Source organism: Podarcis gaigeae (assembly GCF_964106915.1).
Source record: "Podarcis gaigeae genome assembly, chromosome: 17".
Taxonomy (NCBI): Eukaryota; Metazoa; Chordata; class Lepidosauria; order Squamata; family Lacertidae; genus Podarcis; species Podarcis gaigeae.
In genome coordinates, this window is record NC_139694.1 from 34,646,724 (window position 1) to 34,669,154 (window position 22,431).

Consider the following 22,431-nt stretch of genomic DNA (forward strand, 5'->3'; position numbering starts at 1 on the left):
TTCTTGACAGTTGCCCCAAGAAAGTAGTACAAAGTTCCTAGTACTGTAGCTTAAAACAATCACTGCTCAGCAGCATAAGGGTGGGGGCTGAGTGGGAAATTTGTGCAGCCTGAAGAGCCGTCTATAATATCCAATAGGAGAGATGGGAAATTCAGGATATTTCAAGAGTTCAAAGAAAGCACAGAGATAAAGAGGAAGGGAAGGACATGTTAAGGCAGCTTCCCCCTTTATTGCAGAGTTGGGTGACAGATTGTGTCTTGGAACCTGGAAATGTCCCATGGGACCTTCAAGATGCACCCCATACACACAGACACACACTCCATAGTGCTCAAGTCACTTTCTTAAGCAACAGGCAATGCTACAAGGGCTTGACAGCCACTTACTTTTTCCATTTGGTTTCCGTTTTGGATCTGGCTGGCCTCCAACAATGGCCAGGAATTCGGCCTCCAGTTCGTGGTCATCCTCCCCATCACTGGCCATCAAGCCTTCGGGTGAAAAATCCAACAGCAAACCCATCTACAGGAAATGAGGTACAACTTTGTCATGAAGAGTGCTGTAGACTTACTTTGTGATGTTCATGCTTTATGGATAGTATTTGTTGATACTGATCTTAGAGGGCCTTCTCGGTAGTGGTGCCCACCATGTGGAATGCCTTCCCATCAGATGTCAAGGAAATAAACAACTATCTGACTTTTAGAAGACAACTGAAAGCAGCTCTGTTTAGGGATGTTTTTAATGTTTGATCTTTTATCGTGTTTTTAATATTCTGTTGGGAGCTGCCCAGAGTGGCTGGGGATGAATAAATTGTTGTTGTTGTTGTTGTTGCTGCTGCTGCTGCAAACTAATGACTGTATTAGCAGACACACTGCTTGTGTACATGTTTAAGTACCAGCATTAGCCTCCATCCAAGCTGGGGAAGACAATTTTCCTCAGCCTTTTACCTTTTGTTTTTTGGATTGTCTTCTAAAATTGATTACAGTGGTACCTCGGTTTACAAACTTAATCTGTTCCAGAAGTCTGTTCTTAAACCAAAACCATTCTTAAACTGAGGCATGCTTTCCTTAATGAGGCCTCCCGCCACCGGTATCCTTCCACCATTCGGATGCCGTTCTTAGACCGAGGTACAGTTCGCAAACCGGGACACTACTTCCGGTTTTCCGGAGTTTCTAAACCAAATTGTTCTTAAACTGGACTGTTCTTAAACAGAGGTACCACTGTATATGTAAGCCACTCCGGGAATCTTTTCAGCTGAAGCATTGGGCAGAGGTATGTATGTGCTGTATACAGCTTGTGTGTTTTTGATTTTGGTGACTGTTCCTTTGATTTTAAAAAACAAAAACAAATAAGAAACAAATATTCATTACATTCTAATTCTTTCCTTTTCTTATGAAATATCAATGAAAGTCACAACAGGATATGACTCCGTGCAGCATTTTTCAAACTTCATACCATGTGGGAACTCTCACAACATTGATTTGTCTGCCAAGAAACCCCTGAGCACCAGCCACAGATTCCTTGCATCTTGCAGAGCTTTCTGGGGCACATTCTTCATTCACGTTGTGCCTCATCACTGCCCAGGCATTCCCTGGAGCATTCCCAACAGGATATGCCTCCTTTATCCCCCACACCCCCCAGGTGTACATACACACTTTAGGTTTTTTTTAAAAATATAATTTTTATTCAATTTTCTGTTTTACAATTTCAAATAAACATTTTACATACTTAAGATATCAATTTCTTCCCTTCTTTCTTTCCGTGGTTCATTTTACATATCTTATATCCCCGCATATTTTACAAAAACTGTACCAATCTGTTTTCCATTATTGCATCCATCAAAACTTATTTACACTGTTGAATTTATCTTAATGCTGACAGTGTTTTGGGCTGTACACTGAATTATTTTCCATATATTCAATAAATGTTTTCTGATCTTCTTTAAACGTATGTTCTTCCTGTTCTCTTATTCTATATGTTATGCCTCCTTTATCTGTGAGTTACAGAGAAGACTAATAATGGTAGACGAACTGCCTTTCTGGTAAGATATTGCCTGCGTGTATAACCCTGCAGCAGGGTATTGAATGGCAATAGATGGAACGTGAGAAGAAGTCTTGTTCCAATGGCTTAGAGTTTCATTTCTCTGTAACAAGAGCAGTGTTCCTTCATAACCACAGAAGTAACCACACAAACCTGCCTGAATAATGTGCAAGTTAGATCTAGAGATGCCAGAGAAATTATGTCAAGCTTGGATACAATACAGGGATGTGTGTGGGTGCGTCTGAAGCTCACCTCAAAGATGATATGTGTTTTACAACCCCTTTAGCTTTTCTGAAAAATACAGATTCCTTTAACTACCGTATTTTTCGCCCTATAGGGCACACCTAGTTGTTGTTTATTTTGGGGGGGGGAATAAAGAAAAAAAATTATCCCCCCCCCAGGGTTTCGGGCTGCAGGCTGCGGGCTCCCAAGGCTTGCGGACATCTGCCCAAAGCCCGGGGTGCACTGCGGAGCCGAAGATACCAATGAGGCTCCCGCTCCCTGTGCGGCTTCTTCAGTGGAGAGCTTCCCAATCCGGCGCAAGGTTCCGCGGCGACGGGGGAGCCCTGAGCTCCGAAGGCAGCGCCACCGGCTGCAGGAAAAACGGAGGCGAGGGAGGAAAGACGAAGCTGGAAAGGAAGGGAGGAAAGGAGGAAGCTGCAAACGCCTCCTCAACATCTGCCGCTCTCCATCCCGCTGCCGATTGAAGCCAGCCCAGCCCGGTGCGCGGGAGTTCCCGCCGGGCTCCCTAGGCTTGCGGATAGCTTCCTGAAGCCTGGAGAGCGAGAGGGGTTGGTGCGCACCGACCCCTCTCACTCTCCATGCTTCAGCGAAAGCCTGCATTTGCCCCATAGGACACACACACATTTCCCCTTCATTTTTGGAGGGGGAAAAGTGCGTCCTATAGGGTGAAAAAGAACAGAGATTTCTGCCTTAAATATTATAAAGCAATAATATGTGTGCATATTGTATGGATACTTGTTGCAACTAAAGTACTAGTTCTCAGGGGAACATAAATGACATTATGAGTCTACTGACAGAATTGTATGTTGTTTTTACTATCAGAATTGATGCTACTCTACTGGCTACCATATTATTGGGGGCATTTCTAACATTTAAATTGTCCAAATGTTGTACTTGATCTATTAGCTGAACTTTCATAGCATCACAATTTTTACTTGTTGCACAGGAGCCTGATGCCCTAGGCAAGTGCTTGTTCCCTTCCACTAGGGCCTATTTGCTCAGCCCTTATTAATCCACCAGCTGAGGAAACAGCCTTCAGAGGTTTCTCTATTTGCTAAGGAATGTTATGCCACTGTCACAGCAAAACTATACTTAAATATAATTGCCATACATTACGCTGCTTTGCTCTGCCTACTGGAGTCTAAAAGGGTGTACTAAACTCAGAACACACCCAGGTCACACCCACATTGACATCTTGGAAAACAGCTCCAGAACAAGGAAGCATTTTGCACAATAATTCCTCTCGCAAGCAGACTATGAACTAACTTGTTGCTCTGCCACACCTACCGCCAGTTCACAAAGCAGTGAAGAAGGCTCATCACACATTCTCTCCCACTTCTCACTCTGCCCCCTAACGTCAACACAGCTGGGTCACAACCATGCCATTTTTTTACTGGTGCAGCATCTAATGATACTGTTACAATTAAAATGCATCTTGTATCTTTAAACATGGTTTCAGTAAGCTGGAAACACTAAAAAGCAGAAGCACTAGGGCCAAATTGTGCATATGGCAACCCAGTAAGTTAACATTTGTTAGAGACATTTATGCTTACGATAGAGTCATATATAATGCTTTTAAAAACATTATCAAACTTCTTTATTAGAGTCTATCCTTTTATTTTAAAATGGTAAGTAAAGTTGTGTTTTTAACCCAGTTAGATTGACAGTTAGCTTCGCAGGTTGTACAACCAGAGCTAAGGGGTAGTGGAATTGGCAGCTGTTCGCTATTTATTAACCAGTCTTGGATGTGTGTGGGGTGGGGGTGTGTGTGATATAAATATCTTCAAGGTTCAGAGTATCCTGATGAAACCCTTCAGTTGTTTATTAAATAGTTTAGTACAACATTTGATTCAGAATATTTTTTTTCTTGTTTTCCTCCTCTAAAAACTAGGTGCGTCTTATGGTTGGGTGCATCTTATAGAACAAGATTTCCTGTGGCAGAAGGATTACACACTATGGGCATAAAACAAGAGTGGCAGGAGAGGACCTGTTGTGTGTACACATTGTTATTTCATAGTGCTCAAGATGTGAAACCTGCACAGCCTAAAACAAGGTGCTTTCAAGAAAGAGCACCTAAGACAGATCACACCACAGAAAAAGAGGATAGCAACCTACCTGTCTAGGTGTGGCAGCACCTTTGCCTCCTGAAGGTGGCTTCCTGTTCCTGTTCATTTCTCTTTGTTCTGTTCTCAGTCAGTGCAAGACAGCATCAGGCCAGATGGAGCTGTATATTTTAATGGGATCAGTCAGAAGTTGTCCCTGTTTCCCTCATTCCAGTTATCCGCATTATCTCCCTCTTCTGCTGACAGTTGCCCAGCCCCCACTTCTTTTCCAAAGCACTTCCGGAAAACCACAAGTGTGTTCTATTGATATTGCACACGACATGCGATATGTGACACTAAGTCATGAAATATGTGCCACCATACCTCCTCTGTTTTTCTCTTCTGTCTGGTGCCATGCAGCCCAATCCTATGTGTGCTTACTTGCAAACAAATCCTGAAGCTCATTGCTGTGGCAACACTAATCACATACATTGACTTCAGTATGGCTGAAATCACTGGGAATAAGCCTCAATAGGATTTACTGCCAAGCTAATGCACATAACATCAGGCTACTAAGCCCACGGCCACTGCTTTCCAGTCCGTATCTTATTCGCCTCAAATGCCTATACTACCACGCCTATCTTATCTGTCTGCCCACATCACTCCAACTCCTAGCCAGCCAGTTTTATTATTTGTTTGTTTGATTGATTGACTGATTTATATACCACCCTTCATCCGAGGATCACAGGGCGGTTTACAGAATAAAAACACAAACAACATAGTAACAAACAAAACACTAACCCCACATACTTTCTCTCCCCTTCTTTCACTCTTAGGAGAAAGCCTCACCATCTCTGCCATTAATCTTACCAATGTCTAGAATGAATACATATACAGTGGTACCTTGGTTTACGAACTTAATCCGTTCTGGAAGTCCGTTCTTAAACCAAAGCATTCTTAAACCAAGGCGTGCTTTCCCATAGCAGTGGGGGACTCAATTTACAAATGGAACACATTCAACAGGAAGCGAAACATGTTCTTATTCCAAGGCAAAGTTTACAAACCAAAACACCTACTTCTGGGTTTGCAGTGTTCTTAATCCAAGTTGTTCATAAACTAAACTGTTCTTAAACCAAGGTACCATTGTAGTACTTTTGAGTCTGGTTTTTTTGTTTAATATGCTTTCAAGTCTTCAAAACAATTCACAATGCATTAAGTTGATACGATTACAACAGTATTATAATCCCACTGAAGGTGGAAGACAGTGGCTTGCTTAAGGAGAGATTTTTAATTAGAACACTCCATAAAACCCATTGGGGGCAGGGGGGGTGTTGGACAATGTGTTCCATGGGACTTATTCTCGGGTAAAAAAATAGCTACTAAACTTTTAGAAGACATCTAAAGGAAGCCCTGTTTAGGGAAGCTTTTAATGTTTAATAGGTTATCGTATTTTAGTGTTTTGTTGGAAGCTGCCCAGAGTGGCTGGGGAAACCCAGCCAGATGGGCGGAATATAAATAACAAATTAGTTATTATTATTAATTATTATTATTATTATTATTATTATTATTATTATTATTATTAACATGCACAGGGTGACAGCCAAAATTATAAATCTGGCCATTATTATCATTCTATACTAGTTTATTTTTACCCCACCTTTTCCCCTGACCAGGGTCTCAAGGCGGCTTGCAAATAAAACATCACCGGTTCATGTTTCTCCCGCCGCTTCTCTTCCTAAAAACAATAATGCTGGCCTACCTTACGGGACTGTTGTGAGGATAACCGGGCCGCGCATGCGAAGGGACTTGGAAGGCTGCGCCGCTAGCCAGAGAGTGGCAAGGGCCCCTGCCGCGGCCCGGCTCCTCGCCCCTCGAAGCTCCTTCGCCCCCGACACCGAAGGCAAAAGTTGGGGGCCAGCCCTTCTCGCTCCAGCCACACGCACTTCCGGCTTCTTTCCGCGACTAGCCCGTCAACCCCCGACTTGCTTTACGTCTTCGTCGCGAGTACGACATCGCACGACGGCGCCCGTCGGGCTTTACGGCAGGCTTTCCCCTTCCCAGTCCGTAGACTGAGTGCGCGGAGGGAAGAGCAGCTACGGTAGTTGCTGGAGCCTGGCAGGCCAAAATTTGGAACAAAAGGCAGAACATTGTGCCTCCCCAACCCCAATGCACGGCGCGTATTTTATTTGGATAGTTACTTTTTAAATTAATTTTTTTAAAGTACAATATTGCTTCGCAAATGCTTCCTGCACTGGGCGAGGAAAAAGAAACTGCCCTAAGAACAAACTAAAAAAAATCCTTCCAGTAGCATCTTAAGAGACCAGCTAAGCTTGTTATTGGCATGAGCTTCCGTGGGCATGCACACTTCTGCAGATGCCCTAAGAACGTAAGAGGAGTCCGGCTGCTGGATCGGGCCCACCTAGTTATTACAGATGCCCCTTGGGGGAAGCCCACGAGCAGGATTCGAGCATATAATATTATCAGGAGAGCCCGGCTGCTGGATCAGGCCAAAGGGCTCAGCATCAAGCCCAGGATCCTGTCCCCACAGTGGCCAGCCACGGGGAAGCCCGTGCGCAGAACCTGAGCGCAGGAGCAGCTCTGTTTCTCCCGTTCTTGATTCCCAGCAACTGGCAGCCGGAGGCATCGCTGCCTCCTTTTTATCGTACTCCGCTTGGAAATCGGAGCGGGGAGGCGGGCCGAGAGACGTTGCAGCCGCACTTCATAGCCTGGCATAGTTCAGATTTATTTCCCCGCTGTTGCAGCTGGGCAGGCTGAGGCTGAAGGATAGTTCCTTTCACCAAACCTGGCCACGCGTCTCTTTTTCTCCATATAGCAGGCAAAGCTGGGCGGTAAGGCAGAGAAGGAGAGCGGTTTGCAACGAACACTGAAAGATACAGCGACGGGATAAACTTGCTGTTAGCTGCTTGTGGTTGTCTGTTTTGCCACCCTTGGAAAAGGGTCCCCGAATAACACCAGAAACCAAGAGGTGTTCGTTCTACCCTTTTTCCTAGCTCTAGGAAAACCGATGGTGGGGTGGGGGCGGGGGGGGGAAAGGAGAATTGGCGGGAAAAGTCGTTAGGGAGTTGCCTTCTCTCACTTTTTGTGCTGCTCAAAAAGCAGGTTCTCCTTTGAGTTCCTCTCTTTTGTATTTAGTTGTATTTTCCCCCTCATGACTTTTGTTTTATGGATACAGCAGACATCGACAGCACAAAGCAATAACGTTACTGCTGGTTACATTAAAAAATTCCATTTTTTTAATGCTTCAGCCCCCTTGGCTTAACACTATTTTCTCTCCAGCTGAGCAACCCAGGGCCCATCAACGTTGCATATCATAGGACCCAACTCCTAGGGGCTACCCAAAATAAATTACTTGATAGGGCCAGGCCTCCACAAAGTTGATGGGCATTTCCATTCAAATAGTGTGTGTGCACTGCATCCATGTGATTGATTATGCAGGGCGGGGATTAAAACCCAACATCTCAGTCTGGATCTGATTCTCCCCATCATATTCATATTTTTTAAACAGCTGTATCATTGCTGGTTATGTTTTCTGCTTTGGGTTCACAGAATTATTTTTGGGGGGGAGAAGGGGGCAAGGTTTTTCACTTGAAGCTAAAGGTCGACTTGTGACTGAATCTCCTGCACTATTACATGGTGTTGAAGAGAAGCAATACAAAACAATGGCGGCTTTGCTCTGCATGGGATTAAACGTTTTAGAACTGATTTCTGACAAATGGCTTTAATTGTCCATTTAATGATAAGGCAGTTAGATACTGTTGAGACATAAAGTCCACTGAACCAAGAGTACTGCAGGCAGCCCTGTATTCACGGTGGGGCAAATGGGTGCTTGGCCCATGCCTCAATTTTTTTTTATTTTAAGATCTTCTAATTTGTGACTTGATGGACAATGAGGGCCTCCATGCAAAGAATAACAGGAACGATTTCAGAACAATTAGCAAATAAGACACAGTGAGTGCATAACAAAAGCCTCATCTGGAAAAGCCCCCAAAATTTGCTAACTCAATACTTTCCTCTGACAGGGCAAGTTTTTGATTATCACAGCCTGCTTATAATTACTAAGGGATTCTGAAAAAAACAGCCTGTATGGTAATGTGACTCTTGAAGAGTTAAACTTTCACATACTAGAGTTTAGTATGCATGAAAATGTCTCAAAACAGCATATGATTAACTTTGGCTGTCAAAACACCATGATATAACATCTAATAATGCAATATATTTTATTTTAGTAGAAAACATTGACCTAAATTGATATTTCCCTTTAGATCTACCAAGCCACTAAAATGAGTAAAAGGAAGAAGGGACAAATTCCAGGTAATAGAATCACACTGTATTTTTTGTCATTATATAAGACTTCCCCCTCCTCCAATTTTTTCAAGCCATTTCCATATTGTGGTTGTCAGGACTGCCGCTAGGTCCCAGCTCACAGAGGACCAACGCCCAGTGGATATTATATACAAAAGTCTTTATTGAAGTTTAGTTTCCATTTCCAAGCTCTGGGCGCGCAGACCCACGTCTTAACGCTAGACCGGCTAAGTCCCCTCTGACTCGCTGCTAAAGCCACACCAGTTTAAGATTCTCGCTTTGCTCCACCTCCTACGCTGCTCCTTCCTACGCTGGGTCCTTCTGCCCTCTGGGGTTATCTCCTTCCTTGATTCCTCTGAAGCTGACCCCCCTGAGTCCCGCCCTTCCTTCCGGCGGGCTTTAGGACCTGGCTCCCTGTCAGGACTCCCTGCTGTGCCGCTCGCCTGTACATTTGAACTTGGCGCGCGCGCCCAGCCGGTAACCTTCCTTCTGACCGTTTCCCCGCTTCCGGATGTGGGCGTGGCCAGCCCTGCCTCCTCTCCTCCCGCTGGTGGCAAGAACACTGGTTCCGACTCCTGGGACTCCCCCTCCCCACTGCGCTCTGGTGGGGAAGCTGGTCCCGATTTCCAACTGCTGCTCAGGGACTCCCCGCTGGCCCCTCCCTCTTGAGGTTTCTCCCCTGGAATCTCCCTTGCTCTGGCCATCGGTGCTCCCTTCTGCGAGTCTTCCGATTCACTAGAGAGGCTTGCGGAATGACTCTGGCAGCTGTCACTTCCTGCTCCCCCTTCGTCCTCTTCCTCCTCACTCTCCATTTGCTCCCCCTCCTGTGTCTCTCCTTCTGAACCCCTGACAGTGGTGCTTCAAGACCGGGGCTTAATGTCACTAGCAGATTGTGCAGATCTGATTTTCTGTGTACACAAATGGCACGTGACAATTCACACACTCAGTTCTGTGTATTCTGGATCCTCCTCCCAGCCACTACTACCCTGCCCTCAACTGCCTTTTTTGTTGTGGGCAGATGTTCAGGTGTGTCTTTACCTTTGTGCAGATCACTCCCCACCCCCAAAATGCTAATCTGTGCTTGGCCTAAATTTATCCTCAATTTGTGGATGTGCACAAAAATGTCATGGTCTCAGTTCAATAATACATAGATGATGAGATAGATTGTTGCTTATGAAAAGTTTGCAAGCTTAGCTGGGAGTAAGCCAGTGTAACCATTTGCATATCAATTCCAAAAGCTGTCACATTGACTTGGAACCTAAGCTAAGTTAACTTAATGAAGTTCATGGGAGAAATGTTTCTAGAACCCTCTTCCCCCCTGAGTAAGCATGTCTAGGTTTGCAGTGTACGGTAAGTCGTGAGAGCATGTGCTTCAATAAATTAAGCAGATCCACTTAAATTAAGTACATTTAAGCCTTGTTATTCAGTAGCAGACTTAAAGCATGTGCATTGAAATCAATGCCTATTGAAATCAACAGGATTTAAAAGTGTTCTCCTTTAGGTGATTAATGTATTTTATTATAAAGTCAATATTAATTGCTGTATTTATTTTGCAAAAAGGTTGATTAATATTTTCCCCCCCAAATAAAAGAAGAGAACAAGGAATGTGGCCTATCCAAAGCAAACAAGTGCCTTAGGAGGAAGCTTACAGAAGGGAATGATCCAGAAATGCCAGTACAGAATTTTCATTCTGACAATTCTTCCACAAAAGTAATTGTATCAGGAACAATTCAAGAATGTCAAAGAAATAGCCTAGCAAACACGAACACAGAAAATTTAGTAGCAGACCTGGATACAAGGTAATCAAGTTTGATTCAAAGCAAGGTATGAAATGACTGAAACATGGTTGGACTGGACAGAGAAATCAAGGGGTGGCAATTGATAAGAGAAAGACAACTGAGACTGCTCATACGATTAAATTGTGATTGTTCTAAAGTAAGGCTTCTGGACAAAAGTTTTATTAAGCATGTGAATTCACATGGTCAGATTATAATGATGCAAGTAGAGCAATTGCACCAGGACCCATTCCTGCAAAGGGCTTCAGATTCTGTACTTTCAGAGTGTAAAACAGTAAGTCTCTAACTGTCGTGGAAGTAAAGTTATGAAGCAAAATGTGCAGGCAACTTTCTAAGTGATTTATGTGAGATGAGTCAGCCTGGCTGCTCTCACTTTTCAGTGTTTTTAGCCCCTAGTTGGGTACTTTCCCCCGGGATGCGAGCGGAAGTTGTGCACTGGCGGCGCAGCAGCAGCAGGAGGCCCCATTAACGAAAGTGCACCTCATGTTAAGAACGGTTTCGGCTTAAGAACGGACCTCCGCAACGAATTAAGTTCGTAACCAGAGGTACCACCGTACTGTAAACCATTTTGATAACCAACAAAAATATCACAAAATACTAAACAAACTTTTAAGCTGCCCTGCATGTTTAGATTTCAGGTAAGATTTCAGTTTTAAAAAATAGTGGAGGAGACTAATGTCCATTTAATAAGCGCCCAGCAAAGTCTCTTCATTAGAAGATCCAATGCCATTTTCCTTCAAGTTCTAGGATCCCTTTCTTTGACAAAGTCCCCATGATATTTATGTAAGGAAGCTGGTAAAATGTGGGTTGAATGAGGTAACTGTTATGTGGATTTGTAGCTGGTTAACTGGCCGAACTCAAACTGCTCTTAATGGTTCCTCGTCATCTTGGGAAAAAGTGACAAGTGAGGTAAAGCAGGGTTTTGTCCTGAGCCCATTGTTAAATGTATTTATAACCAACTTGAACAAAGGAATTGTGAGGGTACCCATCAAATTTGCAGATGACACCAAACTGGGAGGGGTAGCTAATGCCACAGAAGACAGAATCAGGAATCAAAACAATCTTAACAGACTAGGGAGCTGGGCCCAAACTAACAAAATGAATTTTAGTAGGGACAAATATATGGTTCTGTGCTTAGGAAGGAAGAACCAGCTGCACAAATATAAGACAGTGGACACCTGGTTTACTAGCAGTACATATGAAAAAGATCTGGGGTCTTAGTGGACCACCAGTTTAACATGAGTCAACAGTGATGCAGCAGCAAAAAAAAGCTCATGCTATTCTAAGCTGCATCAACAGAAGTCTAGTCTCCCAAACAAGAGAAGTAATAGTATCACTCTATTCTGCCTTGGTCAGTCCACATCTGGAATACTGTGTCCTGTTCTGAGCACCACAGTTTAAGAATGATATTGACAAACTAGAAGATGTACAGAGGAGAGCAACCATGATGATCAGTGGTCTGGAAACCAAGCCTTATGAGGAATGGTTGAAGGAGCTGGGTATATTTAGCCTGGAAAAGAGGAGACTGAGAGGAGATATGATAGCCATCTCCAAATATCTTAAAGGCTGTCACATGGAAGATGGAGCATGTTTGTTTTGTTCTGCTCTGGAGGGCATTTTGCAAACAGAATAAACATCCTGGGATTTTCAAACATACTGGAATTTCCTAGTTACTGTATTTCTATTACTAATTTGCCTTTCCTAAACTTGAATGTGCATATATTTGTTGTCTTTTAACAGCAAGGCTTCATTTGAGAGGAAAGAGCAAGATAATATGAAGGTTTTTGTACCTTTGTCTCAGGTAAATTCCGTCTCAAGTAACATTAGCAGTATATTTAACTGTAGAGTAGCTTTTAGTAATATATTGGTTAGGTAAAGTAAATTTACAAAGTATAGCTGAATAGATTTCCTTTGTGTTCCTTATGTGGACATACTGCTTGATCAAATCCAAATCCTTGCAGTCTGTATGACATAAATCTCGCAAGAGAGGACATCAGAGGTGACTGATATGCAGCAAGATTTACCTGGTAGATATTTGGGTAATTGACACCTTGCATGTATCTTAAGCATTGTATCAGGCAGTTTGTTAAGGCTACAAGGGAATAAACCCCATTGAACCCAATAGCCTTACTTCTTTGGCTTGCTCTGTGCATAGGTTTGCTCTGTGTAAAGAGGATGATTCACTAAACCTCCTTACACATTCTTTCAGTGTGATGTCACAGGATTGCAGTGGCTAGCTTCTACCAACTTACTAGCTGGGCATTCAACTGCCAGAAGAAGAGACCACAAACATACACAGATATATACACCTATTGCTCCACCATGCATATATTTCTACACGTGTGTAGATCCTTCATATAGTCCCTTCAGCCTCCTTATGAGTTGAAAGACTGTATGAGACAGTCCAAATGGACTTTCCCCCTCATAAGAGCTTCAAAATATGTGAGCTAATCCACATGGCTGCAATGCAAGAATCTGTGAGTTTGTTTCTGATCATGTGTTGTTGTTTTGGCCAATAGCCAATAACATTTCACCTTTCAAAATGTATACTGGAAGTGATTATATTGCATACTTCTGTTTGTCATGGCTGAAACACCTAGGAAAATGATCTTAAAAGCTTTTTTAAAAATCCAAGGAAGAGTTGCTGCGATTAGGGAAAAGGGCAAGGCTCTTCCACATTCTCTGCTTCTACAGTGTATCAACCTACCAGTGCTGGAACTACCATGGTGGCAGTGAGCGAAATGAAAGTCACTCTCTTTAGTCACAGAAAATAATTTGTACAGATGGCAAACATTTTGTGTGCGACCGATTGATGTATAGCTAAGGCCCACATCAGGATTCAAAAAGTTGCTTAGAATTTCAAACAATGAGAAGTACAATGCAAACCCAAACCACCAGTGGGCACTCAAAGCCAGAGAGAAGTGAAACCAGGGCAACAAGCCAAGATGCTTTTGCTTGCACAGCTGGCTCAGTCCTGACCTAAATACATCTTCAGCAATGGTCTGTCTAGCTTTTTCTTGAAAACTGTTATAGCCAGAAGCCAGAAGAGCAGCCTGTGTCGTTCCACACAACCTTCCTTTGAATTCATAAACTTTATTGCTGGGTGCAGATTAAGACCAAGGGTTGCCCCTTGTACATTTCCCCCTAGTGGAGTTGTAGAGCACATACTCTGAGAACAGAAGGCCCCAGGTTTGAACCCCAGCATCTCTAGTTAAAAACGCTGAGTAGTCATGAGTGAAGATGTCAAAGACCTCAGCCCTGGATAGCCACTTCCAGCCAGAGTAGACAATACTGGGCTAGATGAACAAGTTGTCTGACCTGGTATTAAGAAATGCCCTGAACTCCTAACACCACCCCACCTCTTTATTAGGCCAAAGAGAACCCAGGAGTCCTGGTTCCTGGCCACCAGTTACCTGCCTCAAAAAACCCCACTCAGTTTACTCCCTTGTGGAGAACATTAAGTTAAGCACTCCCTTTGGGCAACAGCTAGCTTCCTTCCTTCTCTTTATATTAAATATTTGCAGAGCCATAGCTGTGGGGGGCTAGCTGGTTTTTTTGCCCTGGGTGAAGCCTCCAGAGGGGCACCATTAAGGCTCAAAACCTACCTCTCTCTCTCTCTCTCTCTCTCTCTCTCTCTCTCTCTCTCTCTCTGTGTGTGTGTGTGTGTGTGTGTATGTGTGTATGTATGTGTATGTATGCAAATACACAGGGGGGAAGCCAAACTGGGTCTTTGACCCAGGTGAAATAAAACCTAGTTTTACCCCCCTGACATATGTGTTTATATTTTAAACGGTTAGTTTGCCTGTTGTGGCAGCAGCAGGGGGTGGAGAGGAATCCCCCTACCAGGAAAGTTCTGATACAAAGGGAACTTGGACTGCCAGCAACTGGGCAATCACATGCGGGATGATTCCTGCCATGCTTGGCTCGAAGAGGCACTGCTGCTTCACTGTAGTGGGTCTCCGGAAGACAGAGTTTTCCTGTGGAAATGTGGACACAAAGATATAGGACCACTTAGGGCCAGCCCAAGACATCTTGATGCCCAGGGTGGGAAAGGAAATTGGCACCTGCTAATTTATAACCCACCAGGTATAGCTGCAAACTATGCGGCCCCTCAGGTGCCCGGACACCCACAAATTTAAAATGGAGGTGTGCCCCCCAATATTCCAATTGATGGTGTGTACACACCATGGTGATGTTGGCATGCCCTTGGCACCCACTCATGGGAGCAAGGTGGCACACCTGCCACCAGGAAAGTCACCTGCTGAAGCCCATCTGGGGAAAATACACACACACACCCGATCCTTTCATTGGGAGAAGTGCAAGATTGCCAAAGGTATTTTGCTGCCTGAGGCCAAGGTCACGATGGTGACCCTTTACTTTCCATTAGGTGCTAAAATCTCTACATGTAAACACATAATCCATTGATATGATCAAATTCAGATCATTTTTTTTTCTTTTTTTCAGTGCAGGATGTTTTTTTCCTTAAATGTGGGGTATATTTATGAACTTATTGTATTTGCATTTTAATGGTTATAGTAAATTACTGTTGTTCTTTCACTTTTGTGGAATTATCTGTTGCTCACAACGTCTTTTAGTTGACAGTAAAATAAACTTGAACTTCTGGTGCTTCTCATTTTGAGTGAAACTACTACCAATACTTGTTCAATAATTCCAATAATTTGAATCTTAAGTTCCTCTGAGTGGAACCCCACTTGCAGATATGATACTTCCATGGAGTACCTTGAAGATACTGTTTGACAATTCCCTCCGGCAGCCCTCTGTGCCCTTAAGATCTGCTCTGGAGGGTTGGGAATCCTCCCAGAGCAGCAAGGAAAGTGACACTGGGAGCTGCAAGGGGAGCAAGAAATCAGTGAAAATTGTTTTCTGCCTGTGGGAACCTCTGTTGGATCACAATGCCTTCCTTTCAGGATCCAGCTGATGAGGTTTTGTCCAATTTTATTCCTTTGCAAAATCCTCAGAAATTTAGGGCAGTCTCAGTAGGTCAAAAATAATTTTCTTTGTTGAGCCTGATAAATCCAATCTCTTATTGTTATTGTTGAGCCTGATAAATCCAATCTCTATTATCTCTTAAGGATAGGATACTCTTATTGTATAGGATACTTTTATTGAGTATAGGATACTCTTATTGTTATTTTTATTCTTACTCTTATTGTTGGTCGTAGGGAGGAAAGTTGGTACCAAAGTTTACGAAGCCAAGAAAAACATTGGCTGAAAAAAAGGAAGGAAATTTTGGAGGAGCTGTAACAACTGGGACAGAAAAGGTACAACAAGCCCTTCCTCCTTATCTATATAATGTATACCCTTGTGATTTAGAGAAGTGTTTCCTTATGGCTGGACATGGGGAAAGCACTTTCGTTTTTGTACTGATAATTAAAGACAAACTGCACTCTTCTAGTTCAAATTAAGCACACTGAAAATTTCCAGAGGACTTTTAATGATTAGTTTTAATCAAGATATACTGACATGTTATTTAAGGATACTGTTAGCTGTGCTGTTTTATTTATATATACTATGGCTTTTATTTTTGATTTTAATAATAATAATAATAATAATAATTCTAAGTGACATTCTCTAAGAGGCAGTTCATAAATAAATAGTTTTAATGGAGTCACCCCCCCAAATGAAAAACTCACATTTTAGTTTGTCTTTCAGCTAAGGCACCTGCACACTCTCAAGCATATTAAGGACACTAGCTTTGGCAAGACAGGTGGGTCTAGCAGCACCCCCACAATGCAAAGTTGCTTCTTTAGAGGGAGCACAAGCCCATCTAGGAATTTAAAGAGTTCCACTGTGTATACTCCACAATTCACTGTTTAAACTAGTAGGCCAAGGGCAGATAAAAATAGAGTATTCTTTGGTGGAAGATGATAACTTGTGCAGAACTGCATATTCACACATTAAGTTGTCTGTATACTTAGGTAATCTTTAGTGTCCCTGCTCCGTTCTTCCAGTAAGGTTAGCAAAGGGCAAATGAAGAAAGGGCCTTCTGAATTGGGTCAGCTTGCTTATGGAATGCTGTCCTCAGGGAGGCTTGCCTGACACGTACTCTAATGTCTTTTCAGCAGCATGCAAATACTTAAAAAACAAATATCTTAAGACTTTTTACCTGAACTGACTTTTCTGTTGTTAAATATGCCTTTCATTATGTCAGCTGTTATTATTTTGATTGTTTCAGGTAACCTGGAAGTTTGCTCGCTTGTTATAAGCTGTAAAAAGATTGTAAAGGAACTCAGAACCTGAAGGGGCAGCATATAGATGGTTAAATACATAGAAATGCACTATTAAATGGGAACGGGTAGCCATAGTCAGAAAATGCTAAATGTTTGTGCTACTTTTTTCTACTGACACACAATTTTGTCAACTTCTTCAAAGGGTGATTGTATGGATAGAAATGTTACCAGCACAGCAAAAAATTATGTCGAGAACACTGTTGCTTCTTCAGAGACACCAGAAGCAGCGGATTCATTGGTGACGAAAGTGAAGGATGCTGGAGATCAACTGATCATTCATTGTGAAGAATTAAGTAAAAGACTGGATGTTAAAATGCAAGATGAGGACAAGATTGGAGGGATAAACAATGGTGGTGCAAACTCAGGCTTAGCTGATTCCTGTCAAGGAACAGGGACAGCATCCAATTTACAAGAAAATATCTGTGAAAAGGAAGTGTCAGGTAAGAAGGATGTAGATGGTCTGTCTCTAGAGCCATTTAAATGCCAGTTTGTTAAGGAGATGAGCATTAGTATGTTGGCAGAGGACAGTGTCACTGACCATATTAAAAGTACCCCACATGAAGAGCATCTTGATACTTCAAACAAGAGTATGGATAAAAATAAAGCTTTCCATGATATCACAAATTCAGATGATGTAAAAGAAGCAAACTGGACCAAAAATAGAAGTTGTAAAGATGCAAGTCTTATTGAGTGCAAGTTCAGCCAAACCCAAAAGGAGAACAACAGAACATATTTCCCACTGGAGACAGATCTATCATTTCTCACACCTGGAGAACAGGGCAAACATCTAAATACAAGCAATGTATCTAGAGACGGAGATACTGATGTCAAAAAAGCAGACCAGGACCTTTCATATAGAAGGGGGGAAACTGAAGAGCAAAATGTCATTTGCAGCAGTACTGAAATTTCAGAACATCAAGTCACTTTGTGCAGCTCTGCAATGAGTGAAAAGGGGACAGACAAGCAGAACCTGTGGTCAAGTGGCGAACCTGTAGAGCAAATTGGTATGAGTAAAACTGCAAGCCAAAGCAACCCTTGTAAGGAAGAGATCATAGTTGCAGAGCAAAACAGTGTACAAGGCCAGAATACTTCCAGGAAAGACATTCTAGATATTCAATCTATGAGTACTTACTTGGAAAAGAAAGCAGATATTTCTGAATCAAAATGTGAACAGGTTTTTGAAACAAGTGATATGTTCTTGCCACAGCCTGATGGGGATGTTGACCCTGAGAGCAGCACAATCTCAGTGCAAGCAGTGATTTGCAGCAAAGAGACGGGGAGGAATAAAAAAGAATCTGAAATGAAAGCAAGGCCAGCAAAAAGCCCCACCGGCTCACCTGACCCAGAAGTTCTAGTTTTACAGGAAAATGGTAGTGAGAGACTGGTGTCTGATACAAAACAGTCTGAATTGAGCAGATGTGATTTGGAACCAGCTGAAATTAGGGAAGTGCTGTCAGGTATTTCCCAGCAAAATTTGACTGAGACTGCCAAGGCAGAAACAAACCCAACAGAAAACTCTTCTGCTGACATCTACATGGAGGGAAAAGAAGACATTGTAACCTGTGAGGACAACAAGAACAAACCTGCCCATGAGGAAAATGGCCTCTCCACAGTCAAGGTTCTTCCAGCACCACTGGTGGTGGGCGATCCTGGTAGAGAAATGAATGCTGGTTCCGAAATGCAGAAGTCTCTCCTTGTATTAGGTACAGGTTGCAGCAGAAATGCACCAAGCGGCCTTGATACTATGACCCAAACATGCTCTCCTTGCACAGATTCCATTTCTCTGGATATGGAAATTCTGTCTAACAGTCAGCTACTGGGCATCTTTGAATTTCCACCACACAAGGTGAGTTGACCATGAATGACTAGATTTAGAAAGTGATAGTTTTACTTCTTCATATGACAGTTACTATTCAACAGAATCGATAAGACCTTAACACTCCAGTAATCCTTTTAAGATTGCATTTATAAATGCAAGTATGAGTACCCATCATATGAATTTATGAAGGAATTGGCCTTGCACTACTACATACTTTTAGTTAATTAGTAGATTTATATCCCACTTCCTTGCCGGAGTCCTTAAAGCAGCTCATAACATTAACAAAAACCAGTGGATTCCAATTTTACTGTAGTTTGAATAATTTTGAATGGTGTTATAGTGCAAAATAATTGTAGCAATTGAAGTGCATCCCAGTAAAAATATTTGTGAACCCATTACAGTAGTATATAAAATGGTCATTTCCAGATCTAACAAACCCATTGTAACTAGTACTGATTCCGTAGATTAACTGAAGCTGCAACAATGGAAGCAGCGGCTCCCATTCTAGTTCTTTAAAATAGTTTGTACTTGCCTTTGTGGCTCCTCTGGACTAAAAAAGCTGAATAGAGCTGGGAGGGACTTTGGAGGTCATCTGGTCCAATCCTCTACTTAATGCAAGGTTCGCAATGGAGGATGCAACTATAGGAGCCCTGATTGATGGACTTCCCACCTCTGCTTAAATACCTGCTGTGAAGGAGTATCCCTCATCTTCCTAGTTATTCTGCTCTCCTGTCAACTAGCTCTTATCCTTAGGAGGTTTCTTCCAGTGTTATGCCAACATCTGTTTCCTTCTAATTTCTACGCATTCATTTTAATTCTGTTTATGTTATGTCTCACAAGGATGTGGGAGGAAATTCTTCGCTGTGTACATGGAGCAGGTGCCGGCCTGTTGCTGAGGGAGGATGGGGATAGCGGCAGTAGCGGGGGGGGGGGGGGGAGAGAAAAAGGGTTTGCCAGCAGAACACACTGTAGATGAAGAATGGTGATCTGTCCCCTTGCCCTCCCCAAAGTAGCTCAGGTTACAAACAATCTCTGCTTGCTTGCAGGAGGCTTCTCTTAAAATTATATCCATCACATCTAGCCAAAAGAAACGATAAAAATTATTTGCATAAAGTCTAAAAGCTAACTAGTGGATATGTCTATTTATCAACATTCTGAAACCTCTGTGTCTAATAACCCAATTATTACATTAATTATGAACATTATTGCTGTAGATTTCTCCCCATCTGGCTGAGATTGTGATTGAACAAGTCCTTCACTGGTGCTTTTTACATAGAGAATATACCTGTTTCGCTAAACTGCATTTCTATCCCTTCAGACATCCTTTCTGGATAATCCACATAGCCCTTCCAAGGATAAAAGTGATCAGTGTGCTGTAGGAGAACAAAGTGGAATCAAAACACCAGTCCCAGCCATTAATCTGATCTATCCAAATAGTGACAGGTGGGTGGATTTCCAAGTAGGACCTTTCTTGGTACTGTATTTTGCATTCCAGTTGGTATTACTAGGCCTACATACGTGGTTTGCATGAAGTGTATACACACACCTGAAACACCAGAGCTAATGGAAGTGGATGATTTTTATTTCCATCTCAAAAGCTTGGGGCAGGCAGTTTTAAGAAAAAGTGCAATGAAAAACCATAATTAAAACCTATATTCTACATAAATATTTAATATGTCATTTGTTAGATGTGCTATTTGTAGGATGGGATTGGAATCCTAGGTCAAGGGGTCAGTGACTATTTGGAGCAAATATAATATCCTTTGATGTTTGAAAAGGCATGACACCTGGAAAACACTCACACTTTTAATATAGAAAGATATACAGTATATTGCTGATCTCCTGCTTTTGTTTTCCTCCCCCCCCCCAAAAAAAAAACAGGAATGAGGTGACTGAGGGGATTTGTGATCCATACAAACAAGAAGATGTAACAGATGTTGTTTGTGGACTGATTAAAGAGCTCTCTAATCTCAAGTAAGAACTTATTTCTGTACCATATCCAATACTTCATAAAAAATGAGGTTCTTGAAGGCCTGAGATAATGTGGTCACTGCCATAGCATCTACAGCAATTACATAGCTCCCACAGGAATTCTTGTGTAACATTCTTAGCTTAAATGTGCCTGATTTAAAGACAAAAAGACATGTTTGGCCTAGCAACCACTATTAGGCATGGTAGTTAAATTGAATGTCTATGTGTTTTATACTCCTGAATGCCAGATGCTGAGGACAAACACTGAGGGAAAGCTATTGCCTTTTATGCCTGTTTGTGATCTTCCTAGAGGCATCTGGCCCAGGACTGTTTTAAGGGTTTACTGAATTGCAAGTCCTATCACAATTAGTGGGATACATGCCAGATCCCAATGACATCTACTGGGGTGTAAGTCCCACTGATTTCAGATTTTATTTTCACATGTGGGTTAAAATGACTTAGGAATGCCCTGAAGATTTTAAAAATGCCAACATGGCTATACAGCTGCTTCAAACATTCTGATTAGCCAGTCATTTAAGGATATTGTTTTGTGCTGTTTTAAATGATGTTTTGTGTTTTATCATTGTTTACACTGCCTTGATTTGTTATAGTGGTATATAAATACTTGTATAAATAAATAATAAATCTCCCTCCCCTCCAGATCTGGATTTCCTCCCTGCCCATGCTGCTGCTAACCCCCCTATGGCGATTGCACCGGAGTAATGACAGGGGTCAGATCTGCTGCCTGAGGCAAAATTCTTTGCCTTGGGCACCATATTTGACTTGCTTCATTACAGTGCCAACCTTGCTGAGGGCTGACTGGAGGTTGCCTCTTGTGAGTGCTGCTAGGAGCCATGAGGCATATCAGCCACAGTGAGGAAGTAGGAGGTATTTTCCCCTCCCCAGTCACTTTTCCAGCCTGCTACAGCTCTTAGACTGAGAACTGGAGAACATGGCACATGAACCCTTTCAGCTACCTTGAATTATTTCAGCTCTTTAAATCAAATTCCTTGCATTTGTTCTGGAGCAAAAAATAATAATTGTTGGAACCTGCTTCTTTAGATAACAGTGACTGAATTGTTCTGCAAGGGGTTGCAGTCTATAATTTTATTTCTGCAGCTTACTTAAGATGTGCCTTGCTAACATGGAACCCATTGTGGTGTGGTTGGGTTGTTTTGTTCTTCCTAGCCGACTTATCATGAGTACACACAGAGACCTGGATTCCTTCAAGAGACTGAAGTTCCGGAGAAACAGACAATCTGGGAAGCTTGTACCTCATAGCGTGAGCAATGTGACAAGCACACTTTGTACAGTCAAAAAGAAGAGAGAGATGTAGCTAGTGAATTCTGTTCCTGCTTTGAAAGTTTGCTTTGTTATGGTTTTCTTTAGCTGTTTCATTTAGCAGCGGGGTCATTTATGCTATCTGCATCAAAATAGACTGCTAGTTACAGAATAAAATTAATAAAATTATAATAAGTCATCTTCATATCCCACTAACTAGCACAGCAATGTAAAGGACCCTTACAAATAAGAACTGGGTCCAGTGTCTTGGTGCACAATCCAGTAAGTAAAGCTACCTGTATATAAGCTGCGATCAATATCCCTTTCACCACCATCTCTTAACAAACTCTTAACATAACTTTCTGGGTGTGAACTCTTGTCCACAATTGTGAAGAGTTGCCCTATGTTCAGGCATGTATCTATAGTTCTTCCTCCATTAGGCCAAAATGTATCTTATGGAATGCAAAAATAAAAATAAAACCTTAAACTTAAAAGCTAGTTTTACTGGACAGAAACTACGGAATGATGCCATTATCTATAGGGTTCTGGGTTCTTCATTGTTTATAAATGAACTGGGTTAGTGGAATGAGAATGCTGTATTTTGGCTGTATTTTTAGTAACTTTAAACCTCACTTCAAGTGGAAGAGTTATGTGTGTACTTAGTTGTTCCA

General features: G+C 42.3%; 2 protein-coding genes across 10 annotated transcripts in view; one reads left to right on the forward strand and one right to left on the reverse strand.

Annotated features, from left to right (window-relative positions):
- CC2D1A (coiled-coil and C2 domain containing 1A) overlaps window positions 1-6,303 on the reverse strand; it is a 51,564-nt gene extending 45,261 nt beyond the window's left edge. Inside the window, exons 1-3 of the mRNA XM_083718583.1 lie at window positions 6,079-6,303; window positions 4,393-4,501; window positions 384-516 (exon numbers count right to left, since the gene is read on the reverse strand). Coding sequence (XP_083574709.1) covers window positions 384-516; window positions 4,393-4,449 — 190 coding nt within the window. The 5' untranslated portion in view covers window positions 4,450-4,501; window positions 6,079-6,303. The remainder of the gene's footprint in view (window positions 1-383; window positions 517-4,392; window positions 4,502-6,078) is intronic.
- BRME1 (break repair meiotic recombinase recruitment factor 1) lies at window positions 6,299-22,247 on the forward strand. 9 transcript variants are annotated; one of them, XM_083718661.1, is made up of 9 exons: window positions 6,299-6,512; window positions 8,603-8,651; window positions 10,234-10,441; window positions 12,179-12,239; window positions 15,622-15,720; window positions 16,832-18,535; window positions 19,827-19,951; window positions 20,390-20,482; window positions 21,668-22,247. In XM_083718661.1, exons 1-9 carry the CDS (start codon window positions 6,486-6,488, stop codon window positions 21,813-21,815), a joined length of 2,514 nt encoding a protein of 837 aa, XP_083574787.1. In that variant the 5' UTR covers window positions 6,299-6,485; the 3' UTR covers window positions 21,816-22,247. The 9 variants fall into 9 exon arrangements, with proteins under 9 accessions (XP_083574787.1, XP_083574786.1, XP_083574792.1 ...); XM_083718660.1 differs by lacking the exon at window positions 6,299-6,512 and adding an exon at window positions 6,641-6,888; XM_083718666.1 differs by lacking the exon at window positions 6,299-6,512 and adding an exon at window positions 6,984-7,155 and having other exon boundaries at window positions 16,904-18,535.
- The last annotated feature ends 184 nt before the right edge of the window (window positions 22,248-22,431 follow it).

What these genes read in the sequence shown, in the direction of transcription:
- BRME1 (XM_083718660.1), top strand. Translation starts at nt 6,661, where the DNA reads ATGAGCTTCCGTGGGCATGCACACTTCTGCAGATGCCCTAAGAACGTA. An exon ending in TAACAACTGGGACAGAAAAG is followed by an intron (nt 15,721 to 16,831) that starts GTACAACAAGCC and finishes ACTTCTTCAAAG; the next exon opens with GGTGATTGTATGGATAGAAA. An exon ending in AAAGAGCTCTCTAATCTCAA is followed by an intron (nt 20,483 to 21,667) that starts GTAAGAACTTAT and finishes TGTTCTTCCTAG; the next exon opens with CCGACTTATCATGAGTACAC.